The sequence below is a fragment of the Lepidochelys kempii genome, chromosome 7 (assembly GCF_965140285.1).
Source record: "Lepidochelys kempii isolate rLepKem1 chromosome 7, rLepKem1.hap1, whole genome shotgun sequence".
Lineage (NCBI taxonomy): Eukaryota > Metazoa > Chordata > Testudines > Cheloniidae > Lepidochelys > Lepidochelys kempii.
This window is the reverse complement of record NC_136386.1, coordinates 125,574,706-125,588,367: the sequence shown is the minus strand read 5'-3', so window position 1 is coordinate 125,588,367 and position 13,662 is coordinate 125,574,706. Positions and strand designations below refer to the sequence as shown.

At 55.3% G+C, this 13,662-nt stretch overlaps 1 protein-coding gene across 1 annotated transcript; it reads left to right on the top strand.

The window, feature by feature from the left end:
- The first annotated feature begins 4,825 nt into the window (after positions 1-4,825).
- GOT1 (glutamic-oxaloacetic transaminase 1) lies at positions 4,826-13,085 on the top strand. The gene is made up of 9 exons (XM_073354669.2): positions 4,826-5,020; positions 7,799-7,980; positions 8,824-8,947; positions 9,174-9,286; positions 9,534-9,638; positions 11,298-11,448; positions 11,566-11,731; positions 11,841-11,983; positions 12,441-13,085. The coding sequence occupies exons 1-9, from the start codon at positions 4,903-4,905 to the stop codon at positions 12,578-12,580; spliced, it is 1,242 nt and encodes a 413-aa protein (XP_073210770.1). The 5' UTR covers positions 4,826-4,902; the 3' UTR covers positions 12,581-13,085.
- Positions 13,086-13,662: the final 577 nt, after the last annotated feature.

The following is a 13,662-nucleotide window of genomic DNA, read 5'->3' as shown; positions in this document are numbered from 1 at the left end:
CTCTTGGGGGGGTGGGGGGGTGTGAATTTTTCACACCCTTGAGTGATGTTGCTAGGTAGACTAATTTTAGTAACCAGCCAAAGGCCACGTCTACACTACAGTTTACGTCGGCAGAACTTATGTTGCTCGGAGGGGTGAATATATCACCCACTAAGCGACATAAGTTAAACCCACAAAAGTGCTGGTGTGGACAATGCTATCCCAGCAGGAGAGCTTCTGCTACTTGCGGGGGCTGGAGTAGTTAAGCCGGCGGGACAGTAGTTAAGCTGTCTTCTGTCAGCGTAGGGTGGCTACAGGAGAGTGCTTATGCAGCTGTGCCACTGTAAGTTCTCGAGGGCAGCCCTCTCCTGACTTCCATGCGCGGGAATGGTCAGTGATTCTAGCACCAAACTCCTGACCGTCAGTCACAGATAGAGGAAGACTATTATTGTTCAGGTTTCAGAGTAACAGCCGTGTTAGTCTGTATTCGCAAAAAGAAAAGGAGGACTTGTGGCACCTTAGAGACTAACCAATTTATTAGAGCATAAGCTTATGCTCTAATAAATTGGTTAGTCTCTAAGGTGCCACAAGTACTCCTTTTATTATTGTTCAGTAGCACCCAGAGGCCCCCGTCAGGAGTGGGACCCCACTGGCCTGGGTACTGCACGAACAGTCCCTGCCCTGAAGAGCAGATTCGGATCTGCAATGCCGTCCCAATACTGGGTTTGTTCACACTTTTGACACTACATGGTTGGGTCCTGAAGGCTCAAGGACTTTACAGCATTTGAACCGAGATTCACTCCTGATGAATGTGGCCTGGTTCACGTCCTTCCTGCTCGGAACTCCACCAAACCATCAAGAAAGTTCTTCCCTGGAACACAAACGCCTTGAGACACCCCCAGGACTAGACAGATGGGGACCCAGTATCATCTTCCCTCCTGGTTTAGTTTGCATGCTGCTTCTAGCAGGGACTGGCCCTCATGCCTAATAATTCTGACTGAATCCATGTAACCTCACCCCAATACAGTTAGAATAAGACTAATAAGAATGAGAGTCAAAATTTGTTAGTCTCTAAGGTGCCATAAGTACTCCTTTTCTTTTTACAGTTTCCAGAGATCACTGCAGCCAAAGGCAAAGGGATGCAGAACTCAGACAAAACACCTTCAAGCAGGCCCAGAGGAGGGGACATATAAATATAAGGAGCTGAACACTTTACCTTATTTCTTTCCCTCTGAGCCCACCCAGGAAGCCCTTAATGATCAGCCATACAGTGCCTTGGAGAGAAACACAACCATGACACACACAAGTGTCCCATAGTGCAGGCAGAAAGAGAATTTCCATTCAAATTACCCATTTTCACCCATGCCCTGGAGCATCCTCCTAAACTTGTTCAGGTTTTGTCTTGTCTGTTCATGCATGTTTTGGTTTTATTTAAAGCAAATTTGGTGCTTGGGGCAGGTGAGAGACTGACAACCGAGGTCTATTCGTCTTCAGGGCAGGCATGACGCTTGCAGCATCGACGCCTGCTGCCTTCATACAAGACCACCAACATGCCTTGGCCAAGACCAGAGGGTGAGGGACAATACAGCCTCTAGAGCTAGTTTGCTCCTCAACCCCTTTGTTGAGGCAGCCAAAGGATATTAGCTGAACTAGGCTGAGATCCCCACCTCATTTTACATGGGCCATTAAAAAGCCAAAAGATGTTAATGACTTTCAGTCACTAGCTGGGCTAATTTTGAACCAGTGCCCCGGAGCTGAAAGGCCCCCAACCCCAGAACTTAAAAAAAATAAACAAATTTTAAAAACATGACAGGTCAGCAAAGTGCCTCTTTCTTGGGGCAGAGACGCAATGAAGGAGTCTGGGGCAGTAACTGCTTCACCTCATCCAGCAGTGCCCCAGCTTGATGTGTTCTCATACAGCCGCTCTTCCCAGATGGAACTCATTTTAGTACCCAGTAACCTTTGCTTAGTTAAATCCCCAGCAGGGCTCCAGGCTCACCTGCACCATGAGGCTCAAAAGAACCACGTAGGATAAAAAGTATAAAGCTAACATGGCTCAACAGCGGCATCCAGAGGACAACTGGGTTCATTGCAGAAATGCTGAACGAACACTTCATCTCTCCTATCAGCTGGGCATCATGGACTGAGACCCTCTATGGTCCAATTCTTGCACTGAGGAGTCTGGCTGTGCAGAGCTGATTGTAGGATCAAGTTCTGTGTTTGTTACCAAGAGGTCTCCATGGCTTTTCCTTCTCCCCATCGCAAATGTAAAACTGTCTCAGCGCAAAACCTCTGTCCCCACCTACTTCTCAGATATTATTTCTTGTCACCTCCCCACCCCATGCAGGCTAGCAGTTATGCCAACTTCCCCACCTCCTTTTATCCCTTCTCTCTCGGCTGTCTGGGTCTTCTTCCACATCTCACCCCATAGTATGACTTCTCTGTTCTGAAATACCAGCCCGCTACCAACCCCGATTAGCATCACTTTGCCTGCCAAGACCACAAACACTGAGTAACCCATGTGGGGCCTCCTGCACCCTTACATTTCATGAGGTGGGTGCATGGATGACTGAGAAAAGGAGGGAAAATTTTATTATGATGTTTAAAAAAAAAAGTGAACGGTACAGAGTTTAAGTGTAGAAGTTTCTGGTTATCAGGGAATAACGTACAGATCATCAAGGGGTGCGAAGTTTGGTTTAAGGTCTGGTGGTATAAGGAATACATAATCTGCAATATCCCCGATTGGGGATAAAAGGTTAACGGGTCAAAGTACAGACATTGGGACATGAGGGTATGTTGTTCATATAATGGCTATGTTCAGGTGTGGAGTATAATGAGTGGATATGATGATGAGGATGGATTGACCCTCATTTGGTGAGATTTAACATTCATTGAGTTTATGGTTCCAGTTTGTACGGTCCAACGGAAAAAAGTCTCTCAGTCCCTTTCTCGTAGTCAAAACACGATGTTGCTCCGGCTCTCACCTCCTGGTACTGTCGGTGGCCGGTGATGTGTTCAGTGTAGATGTCCCTGGACCATTGGATGGTGTCCGAGACCACGAGGTGCCTCATGAGCTGTGTGTAGCATCGACCAATCCTGCAGGTCTGCAGCACACGCTTGTTGCAGGGGTCCCAGGCACCCAGGGCTCCGACGATTAGGGCGTCTGAAAGTTACCACATTCCTCTGGGCCTCTCGGCTCCTCTAGTCTTCTCAGCTTGTTATTTAGATTGTGAGGTCTTTGGGTTAGGGGCTTTCTCTGGTAGGGGGTCTGGTGTGGGGACCAGCATACCATAATAATAAGGCTTAACAGGATTAGTTTTTTAACCAGTAAATGTTAGTGAACATGAAACTCACCACACAGGCCCAAACTGACGAAAACCATTTCCATCGATAATAATGGAGAGTTACAGCTCTGCAAAGTAAGAAAAATGGGGCTTGAGAACATATTAGAGACTGTCGTTAAAAATGATTGTCCGACACCGCCCGGGGTTTCCTGCAATTGTGCAAATAGCCATTAAAAACAGGGAAAAAAGTGCACAAAACCAAACATGGCTGTTCTCCACCTGCAGGATAAACACCAGACCTGCACTCTGCCTAGCCTAGGAAAAACAAATGATCAGCCACCCACCCCCCTGCCCCCCAGTCCTAGTCATTCTGTGACCCTAACCACTTCGCCCCCCGAGGTGCTGCTCCCCGGGGCCCAGACCCAGCCAGCGCCCCGTGGGTCCCCCCCGAACCCCAGCCGGGGCCCGAGCCAGGCCCCCCCTGATCCCCGAGCCAGCCCCCCCGAACCCTGGGGCCCGAGCCAGCCCCTCCGAACCCTGAGCCAGGCCCCCCCCGAACCCCAGCCGGGGCACGAGCGAGCCCCCCCCCGAACTCCGGGTCCCGAGCCAGGCCCCCCCCCCCGAACTCCAGCCGGGTCCCGAGCCAGGCCCCCCCCCCCCCGAACTCCAGGCGGGGCACGAGCGAGCCCCCCCCCCGAACTCTGGGTCCCGAGCCAGGCCCCCCCCCGAACTCCGGGTCCCGAGCCAGGCCCCCCCCCGAACTCCAGCCGGGGCCCGAGCCGGGCCCCCCCCCGAACCCCAGCCGGGGCCCGAGCCAGGCCCCCCCGCGAACCCCGAGCCAGCCCCCCCCGCGAACCCCAGCCGGGGCCCGAGCCAGGCCCCCCCCCGAACCCCGAGCCAGCCCCCCCCCCGAACCCCAGCCGGGGCCCGAGCCAGGCCCCCCCGCGAACCCCGAGCCAGCCCCCCCCCCGAACCCCAGCCGGGGCCCGAGCCAGGCCCCCCCGCGAACCCCGAGCCAGCCCCCCCCCCGAACCCCAGCCGGGGCCCGAGCCAGCCCCCCCCCCGAACCCCAGCCGGGGCCCGAGCCAGGCCCCCCCCGAACCCCAGCCGGGGCCCGCGCCCGCTCCGGCCCGGCGGGTCACGGTGACCCCCCCCCCAGCCCGGCTCCTGGCGCGATTCCCGCCCAAACCCGCCCCCGCTCGCGAGCGACAGGCCCCGCCCCCGCCCCCGCCCCCGCCCCAGCGTTCCCAGCGTGACAGGAGCCCCTCGGAGCCCCCCCTCTCCTCCAATCAGTGCAGCCTCCGCGGTTCGCCCCGGCCGCAAAGGGGCCGTCAGCAGCCGCCTTGTGATTGGGTACTGGGGAATCACGCCTGCCCTGCCGCACTGTGATAGGCTATGCGGACCCCGCCCATCTCTCCCGCTTTGTCATTGGGTGTTCATGGACCGCCAGTCTGGGCCTTCTGATTGGCTATCTCGGGTCCTCCCACCCTCCGACGATATCTGATTGGCTGTCCCCGCTCGCCCTCTCCTTTGCCGCTCTGGGATTGGCTGCGCCCGGTCCCACCCCCGCTGGCCGGGAAGGTGAGAGTCTCCTCTAAGCGGCGGCCTCAGTCAACCGGCGCCGCAGCCGCAGGGAGCCATGGCCGCCGGCTCCGTCTTCGCCCACGTCCCGCGCGCCCCGCCCGTCGTCGTCTTCCGGCTCACGGCCGACTTCCGGGAGGACGCGGACCCGCGGAAAGTCAACCTGGGGCTGGGCGGTGAGTGGGGGGGGCCGGGCCGCCCGGGGGCCGAGGGGGAGTGTGTGGGGGGGGGCCGGGCCGGGCGGGGGAGAGGGGGGGGGGCCGGGGGGGAGTGTGAGTGGGGGGGATTGGGGGGCTGGTGGGGTGTGGGCGGGGTGGGGAGTGGGGGGGAGGGGGAGTGCGTGTGGTGGGGGGCTGGGCCGGGGGGGAGGGGGAGTGTGTGGGGGGGGGCCGGGCCGGGCGGGGGAGAGGGGGGGAGTGTGAGTGGGGGGGATTGGGGGGCTGGTGGGGTGTGGGCGGGGTGGGGAGTGGGGGGGAGGGGGAGTGCGTGTGGTGGGGGGCTGGGCCGGGGGGGAGGGGGAGTGTGTGGGGGGGGGCCGGGCCGGGCGGGGGGGGAGTGGGGGGGATTGGGGGGCGGGTGGGGTGGTGAGGTGAGTGGGGGGGAGGGGGAGTGCGTGTGTGTGTGGTGGGGGGTGGGCTGGGCGGGGGAGAGGGACTGGGGGGGCTGGGTGGGGTGGGGGGGAGAGGGAGTGAGTGGGCGGGGCCGAGGGGGGAGAGGGAGTGAGTGGGGGGGGCTGGTGGGGGGTGGGCGGGGTGGTGAGTGGGGGGAGGGGCGGGGGAGAGGGACTGAGGGGGCTGGGTGGGGTGGGGGGGAGAGGGAGTGAGTGGGGGGGCCGGGGGGGAGTGTGAGTGGGGGGGGGCTGGTGGGGTGTGGGCAGGGTGGTGAGTGGGAAGCTGGGGGCGGGTGGTGAATGGGTCAGTCTAGTGCGCTCCCAGTGGCCCCTGTGTCTGATCCCGGATGGAGGGCGGGTGGCGAGGCGTGACCTGGGCTGATATGGGGGTTGTGGGGGCCTCAGGTCAGCCAGGCGATTGCGGGTGGCTCTAGAAGGTGAGTGACCGGCCCCTCCCTGAGTTGCTTCCTGTTCTCCGCAATGGGTCACCTGAACACTAGCTGTGCTTGGGGGTCTCCCTTCTCTTACCTCTAGGCCCCATTGCCCTGCAGCTGCCCTAGGCCATGCTCAGTGCTCACTTCCCCTTTAGCCTCCAGCTGCTCTGCCCCCCTTTCCATGTGCTAAGCTGAGCCAGGATGCTGGCACCCAGGCAGGCCCTTAGGGAAGGAGGTCTGGGGGGTGGAGGCAGTCAGAAGGCCTGGTGGGCTGGCTCCTTTTCAACACTACCCCCGCACTGTGTGACCTTGGATGGGTTGCCTCCTTGCGCAAAGCAAAGCTGGGTGGGAGGGGAGGCGTGATCTTTGTCCTCTGCACAGGAGGTAGGGTCTAGGCTATCTGTTAGTGTTCAGCACGGTGACGTGCTGGGACAGACATTCCTAGAGATGTGCGGAGGGTTAGCGCGTGTGACCTGCCTTTGTAGGGGTACCTACAGCTCCATGGCTTTGGCGACTGAACACTTCTAGTCAGTGCTGTGCCCTCCCAAGTAGGCTTCTCTACTCAGCCCGTAATACGCCCAGCCCCGGGAATCGGGCAATACCACCCCCGAGGGCAGAATGGACTTCAGTCTGCACAGTTCATTTGGTAAGATCTCTGAGAGTAGTATCAGGAGAGCAGATTAGTGCTAGTGATGACTCTTGCACTGGACACCTGTCTGGGGGAGAACTAATAACTCATCTCACGTCAGGGTGAAGGAACAGTTGTTGAAGGCAATTGTTTTCAGTCTCTAAGGCCCCTAGTTGCCTTGAAACCAGTGCCAAAGAGGCAGAAGCCTATATCCTAATCTCTGTCCAAATTCAATCTTTGTCATTCTGATTCCGTTCCATTTAGGGAACAATATGGGAGCCCCCCCCCCAGTGTCTGAGCTGTAAAATGGCATGGAAGTAGCCCAGACTCCATAATTACATAGTGGGTCCCAGATGCCTGTTCCTTGCACTACACAATGGAGGGGAATTGATTCTAAGATTCAGGCTTGAGACCCCAAGATTCCCTGTTGGCACGGTCAGCTCTGCCCTCCCTCCTAAGGCAGATAACTGGAGTTCCATGCATTATGTTGTATATAGACCTTTAGGGTTAGACAGATGCTAAATAACCCATGGCCCTTTTCCCAAGACCTATGGTTTGCTCCAACATCTCTTCATCTCAGCTAGTCTGCAGCTGCTTGTGTGCTATTTTTCCATCTTGCTTTCGGTTTATATGCAGAGGTGGCTGCATTTCCCTGCACATGTGGGCTGGTTTAGAAAGCATTTTGTCCTGAAAGATGCTGAGGAGATGTTATTTCGATTACGGTCGCTCCCTCTTCCCTGTGAAATGTATTTACCAGGTTCCATCAAGCATGCTCAGTGCTATAGGGAATGGACTATAGACTCATCCCTGCTCCACAGAGTTTACAAGCCTAATCCACAGCATGTGCATGCTAGTGAGTGCACTGGATGGTACAAAGGTGGCACTACTATGATCGCTGCGGGTCAGGTGTTTTTGTGTGGGGAGTCTCTGTCCAGAAGCTAGTGTAGTGGAGCTTGTACTGTCCCTTGGTGTTTGGAAGGTTAACAGAATCCTTCTAATCATTTCCTAATTTAGCTTCTTTACTCATGAAACGTTTTGATGGGGAAACTCTGTGTGCGTGTGTGTGGTGCTATGGATTCCAGAGACTGTCTATAAAGGACACATCCCAGGTCATAAGAAAACGTACCGTTGCCCTCCCTGTGGCCTCAGCCTCTGGATCTGAATAGCAATTGCGAGAAGGGGAAAGAGACCTAGTCTAATAACAGTGGGTAAATTTTTCTGGCCGAGGGTCTCCTCGGGACATGTCTTGTGGAGCGTAAGACTCTCCTTTTCTCTCTTGCAGCCTATCGCACAGATGAGGGGCAGCCCTGGGTCCTGCCAGTAGTGAAGAAAGTCGAACAGAAGATCGCCAATGATGCCAGCTTGAGCCATGAATACCTGCCAATCCTCGGCCTGCCTGAGTTCCGGGCCAACGCTTCAAGGATCGCGCTTGGGGAAGACAGTCGTGCTATCAAGGAGAATCGTGTAAGCTCTGGGGGGAAGCGACTCCTTGCTGAGATGTACTGGTGAATGGGGTCTCTGGAGGGGGGAAGATCTTGCCAGGATTGCAGAGTTTGCCCTGACTGGTCTGGCACTGAGCTCAGTTTGCAATCTGCATTCTGGCTGCATGGAGCTGTTGCTGTGAGTGCTCAGAGCTCTCTGAACAAGCAGGTTTTGTGCTCCCATCTGGAGGCTGAATACCAGAAACTGATAGGAAGATATGGGTCCTGCCACCTGATGGTGAACAGTTCCAGAACTGGCCAGGCAATTGCCCTTGGAGTCTGATGGGAAGGGTCAACAGGTGTGACAGAAACAGCTGGAACCTGCCGAGGCCAAAGGGGGTGTGAGAAATGCGAGAGAAGCTGTTTAAGGAAGGGTGACAGTAGGATGGAAGCTGGGGGTAGATGGGGGGTGATTTGGGTGTGTTAGTGCATCTGATGGTCAGCTCTGAACTATGTGGCTGCGATATGAAAGTCCAGGTTGGCCTGGAAACAGGCACGCTGATACCATGGTTATGGGGCCATATAAGGAGCTAAATGGTTAGCAGTCAGTGAGGAGCAGAGCCTGCCCCATATTGCAGAGGAGCTGCTGCTTTGATGTCAGGAAGCCTGGCCTAGGAGGCACTGTCCTGGAATGTGGTAACGAAAGGGATCTGCCTCAGATTGGATGAGGCGTGCTGAATTCCTGGACTGCGAGGGGTTGATCCCTTTAGTAATTGGAGGCCAGCGAGGCTCATCTTACTCTGTCCCTTTCTGATGTTTCCACATGATCTCTGCACTGGTGCCATCTGTCAGTGGCAGGCTCTTGGTGACCCTGCCTGCCTTTCAGGTAGGAGGCGTTCAGTGCTTGGGTGGGACTGGTGCTCTTTGCATTGGAGCAGAATTCCTGCGGCGCTGGTACAATGGAACCAACAACACAGCAACTCCTGTCTACGTCTCTTCTCCTTCCTGGGGTGAGTGCTGCAGCATGCTCACGCTTACTCCTCGCTGGTGGGTAAGGTGGGAGCCAGGCTCTTCATGCTGGGGCGGGGGAGTGGGGTGTCATACAAACAAGGGAGAGGTTCACCCCCTACCCCATGGGCGGTGTGGCGGGAGGCAGGCTAAGTCAGGATTGGAAGAACTGGCTGGCTCAGGGGCAGCTCTCCAATGCAGATGGACTGATCTGATCTCTCTCCTCAGAGAACCATAACTCTGTGTTTGCGAACGCTGGCTTTAAGGACATCCGGACCTATCGCTACTGGGATGCTGCTAAGAGGGGGCTGGACCTGGAGGGGCTCCTGGAGGACATGGAGGTGGGTAAGAGTGCCTTGGAGAGGAGATCTCCTGAGCTGCATCCAAAGGCACCAGCTGCCCTAGTTTCAGATCAGCCAGGCCCTTCTGTGCAGGAGCCGGCCAGTTTCTTGCCTTGGGGTAACTGGAGCAGGACTGGAACCAGATCTCTGTGGTTAAGTCCAGCAGAGCGGCCAAGGCAGCTGGTGGCTGACTGGATGTGGGCCCTCTGCTGTGTGTGCGTGTGACTGAGAACTGCTTTTTCCTCAGAGTGCACCGGAGTTCTCCATCTTTGTTCTGCATGCCTGTGCGCACAACCCAACTGGCACAGACCCCACCCTGGAGCAGTGGAAACAGATTGCTGCTGTCATGAAGGTATCAGCACAGAGGGGACTGGTGGGGAGAGGGCTGTAGTGTGGCCAGGGAGCAGAAAGCCCTTCAGCCAACCAGAGCACAAACAGGACGGTTTTGTTCAATATCTTCATAAATGATCTGGAGGATGGTGTAGATTGCACTCTCAGCAAATTTGCGGATGATACTAAACTGGGAGGAGTGGTAGATACGCTGGAGGGGAGGGATAGGATACAGAAGGACCTAGACAAATTGGAGGATTGGGCCAAAAGAAATCTGATGAGGTTCAATAAGGATAAGTGCAGGGTCCTGGAAGAACCCAATGCACAGCTACAGATTAGGGACCGAATGGCTAGGCAGCAGTTCTGCGGAAAGGGACCTGGGGGTGACAGTGGACGAGAAGCTGGATATGAGTCAGCAGTGTGCCCTTGTTGCCAAGAAGGCCAATGGCATTTTGGGATGTATAAGTAGGGGCATAGCGAGCAGATCGAGGGACGTGATCGTTCCCCTCTATTCGACATTGGTGAGGCCTCATCTGGAGTACTGTGTCCAGTTTTGGGCCCCACACTTCAAGAAGGATGTGGATAAATTGGAGAGAGTCCAGCGAAGGGCAACAAAAATGATTAGGGGTCTAGAACACATGAGTTATGAGGAGAGGCTGAGGGAGCTGGGATTGTTTAGCCTGCAGAAGAGAAGAATGAGGGGGGATTTGATAGCTGCTTTCAACTACCTGAAAGGGGGTTCCAAAGAGGATGGCTCTAGACTGTTCTCAATGGTAGCAGATGACAGAACGAGGAGTAATGGTCTCAAGTTGCAGGGGGGGAGGTTTAGATTGGATATTAGGAAAAACTTTTTCACTAAGAGGGTGGTGAAACACTGGAATGCGTTACCTAGGGAGGTGGTAGAATCTCCTTCCTTAGAGGTTTTTAAGGTCAGGCTTGACAAAGCCCTGGCTGGGATGATTTAACTGGGAATTGGTCCTGCTTGGAGCAGGGGGTTGGACTAGATGACCTTCTGGGGTCCCTTCCAACCCTGATATTCTATGATTCTATGACTCTAGACTCTATTTTGGGGAAGAGGGGGGACAAAGCTGGGTGAGGAGTGGGAGAAAGGGCCCCTCCCCATGAGGAGGGGCCAGTGAGTTGCTGGAGGCTTAGGTAAGAATGAGGAGGGGCTGGGACCAGCAGAAGTCTGCTCTTGGACACCACAGGATGTTTAAATTGCCCCAGTTGTGCTTGTGCTGCTAACTTGCCTTTAATCTCCAGCTCTGTCTGGTACAAGGGCAGTCTTTCTCTCTCCTGGGTGCCCAGTAATATCCCCTCCTCTGTCCCCCAAAGAACACACTAGCCAGATAAAGGGGACACCTCTGTCCTTCTCCCAGGTAGTGTGTGGGGCAGCTGCTGCTGTTTCCTTGCCATGACCTTCCTCTCCCGTCCACTGGCCTGTGATTTGACACGCTCACCACCATATCTCTAAGTCTCCCTCTTCATTCAAGTTCTAATGGCAGTGCTCCAGTCAGGCTTGAAGGGGTTCCCACCCTGCCCCAGATTCATGCTGACTCTTAAAGGACTTCCCAGCAGATCAGCCCACCCTGCTTGGGTGAGGGGAGGGGGCAGAAATCAGGACAAGGGGTTCTTAGGGGTAGGGGCGGGGTCTTGCCTCTAACTATCTTCCTGTCTGCAGCGCCGGTTCCTGTTCCCATTCTTTGACTCAGCCTATCAGGGCTTTGCCTCCGGCTGCCTGGACAGAGACGCCTGGGCCGTGCGGTACTTTGTCTCTGAGGGCTTCGAACTCTTCTGTGCTCAGTCCTTCTCCAAGAACTTCGGGCTCTACAGTGAGTATCTGACCCTGCAGATGGGGCCAGCCTCCCTGGGTTTGGTGGGTGAAGCCTGCCGGGCTGTGGGGCACAGGGGTTGGGTCTAGTGGCTCATGTCTCCATGTCTGTCTCCAGATGAGCGAGTGGGGAACCTGAATGTGGTGGGGAAGGATGCTGACAACATGCAGCGTGTTCTTTCCCAGATGGAGAAGATTGTCCGTGCCATCTGGTCCAACCCTCCCTCACAAGGAGCACATATTGTGGCTACCACCCTTGCCTGCCCGCAGCTCTTGACTGAGTGGTAAGCAGTGCTGGTGCCAAAACAGGGTGGTGAAGGGAGGAGCTGTCATACCGGGGCATGGATGGACATGGCTGAATCCCACTACCGGCTCACTCTCTCCCCTGCACAGGAAGGACAATGTGAAAACGATGGCTGATCGGGTCTCGCTAATGCGGTCAGAGCTCAGGGCTCGGCTCCAGGCTCTTGGGACCCCAGGCACCTGGAATCACATCACTGAGCAGATCGGCATGTTCAGTTTCACAGGGCTGAACCGTAAGTATCAATGAACCAGATGCTGTTGCGGCAGGAGGTGAGCTCAGGGGCCTGGAACTGAGTGGGGTTGGGCTGCAAGAACCCAAGCTGGATTTGCTAAAGAACTTCTCCAGTGTCTTTCTGGGGTGCAGTCTTGGGCCTCTAATGGGTAGTAAGAAAGTCTGGATAGAGCAGTCAGCACTCCTGGCCTGATCTCTACAGCACCTCCTGCTGGGTCTGACCAGGACTGGAATAGCTTAGAGTTTACTGAACAGCCAGTGCTCCTGCTGTTCTCTCTACTGCATCTTTTGCTGGGAGAGGCTGGGTTTGGAGTAGCTCTATGCTTTATTTCACTGGCCAGGTCCTGAACCCCTTCTCTCCATTCTGAAAGCTGATGAGATGCAGCACTGAACTGCACTCTGGGATTTCCAGGTCTCCCACATGGCTGACCTGACTTCTTTCTCAAATGTTTCCCCAGCTAAGCAAGTGGAGTACATGATCAAGGAGAAGCACATCTACCTGATGGCCAATGGACGCATCAACATGTGCGGCCTGACCACCAAGAACCTGGACTATGTGGCCAGCTCCATCCACGAAGCTGTCACCAAGTTCCAGTGAGGAACACAAACCACTGAACTCCCATCTGAACCCACCAAAGCAATAGTGTGTAGTCTCTGTTCCCTGCTTATAACTCACCTCTGTCACACCTGTTAGGGTTGGGGAATAGTGGCTGTATCAGGGATATCAGTCTGCCTGCATCTCTGAAAGCCCCCTCATAATACCGGCCAGTGCCCTCCTGGGGCTGGTGACAAAGTAAGCCATCTCATCTCATTTGACTGACAGCAGCCATATGCACTGGGACCCAGACATCTCAAAGCTGCCTATTTCTGTGCAACCAAATAGACCCAATATAACCAGTCAACTCCTGTACAGGTGCAGTGCATTGTGGGATAGGTGCCCAAATTCTTGGGGCCCCTTGTCCTGTCTGTGGGTTGGAGGCACTGTAAAATTTCAGGAAGTGAGGCTGTTGTTGGCTTTTGCCTCACACGAGCAAAGAGTGTGATTGTTTGTGTCGCTGCTGCTTTGTGTTGCTGAAAGAAAATAAACCTCCATCTCCGAAGGATGCCCTGCCCGGTGCTTTGTCTTGCTGCCTGCGCTCTGTGTCTGCATTGCTGGGTAACCGCCTAAACTGGCATTGACGTGCCGGTGGCAGAGGGAAGATGGACATGACCTTGCACGGCCAGACTCTTAACTATTGTAATAGGCTCCAGCCTTAGTCTGAACTGCTGTGGGGTGGACTCCTCTGCCCATGCCCCCCCCCCCCCCAAGCAATAGCGGCCAGCCCCACGATCCAAGGCTTCCTCTTATTTTAAAGAGACTTGTCCAAGCGTTCATTCTTTGCTGGTGTCTCATGGCTACTTTCCCTTCCCATTCACAATTGCATCCCCCTGGCAACTACAGCTACTGACAGGGCAAAATGCTACTGGAAAGTTCTGATGAATCCAAAATGTGTCCTTGAATAACTAATTCACTCCCCATGTATCTCTTCTGTTCCTGTTTTTTTGCCTGGCTTTCCTCCACATGTGTATATCCATGTTCACCACTTGGTGAGATGTTGCCTAGACATTTGATCATCTCCTCCACAGGGGACTTCTTCTCTGGATCATAGCCCCTGTCCCACGGGTGGTTCCATTCCTTCT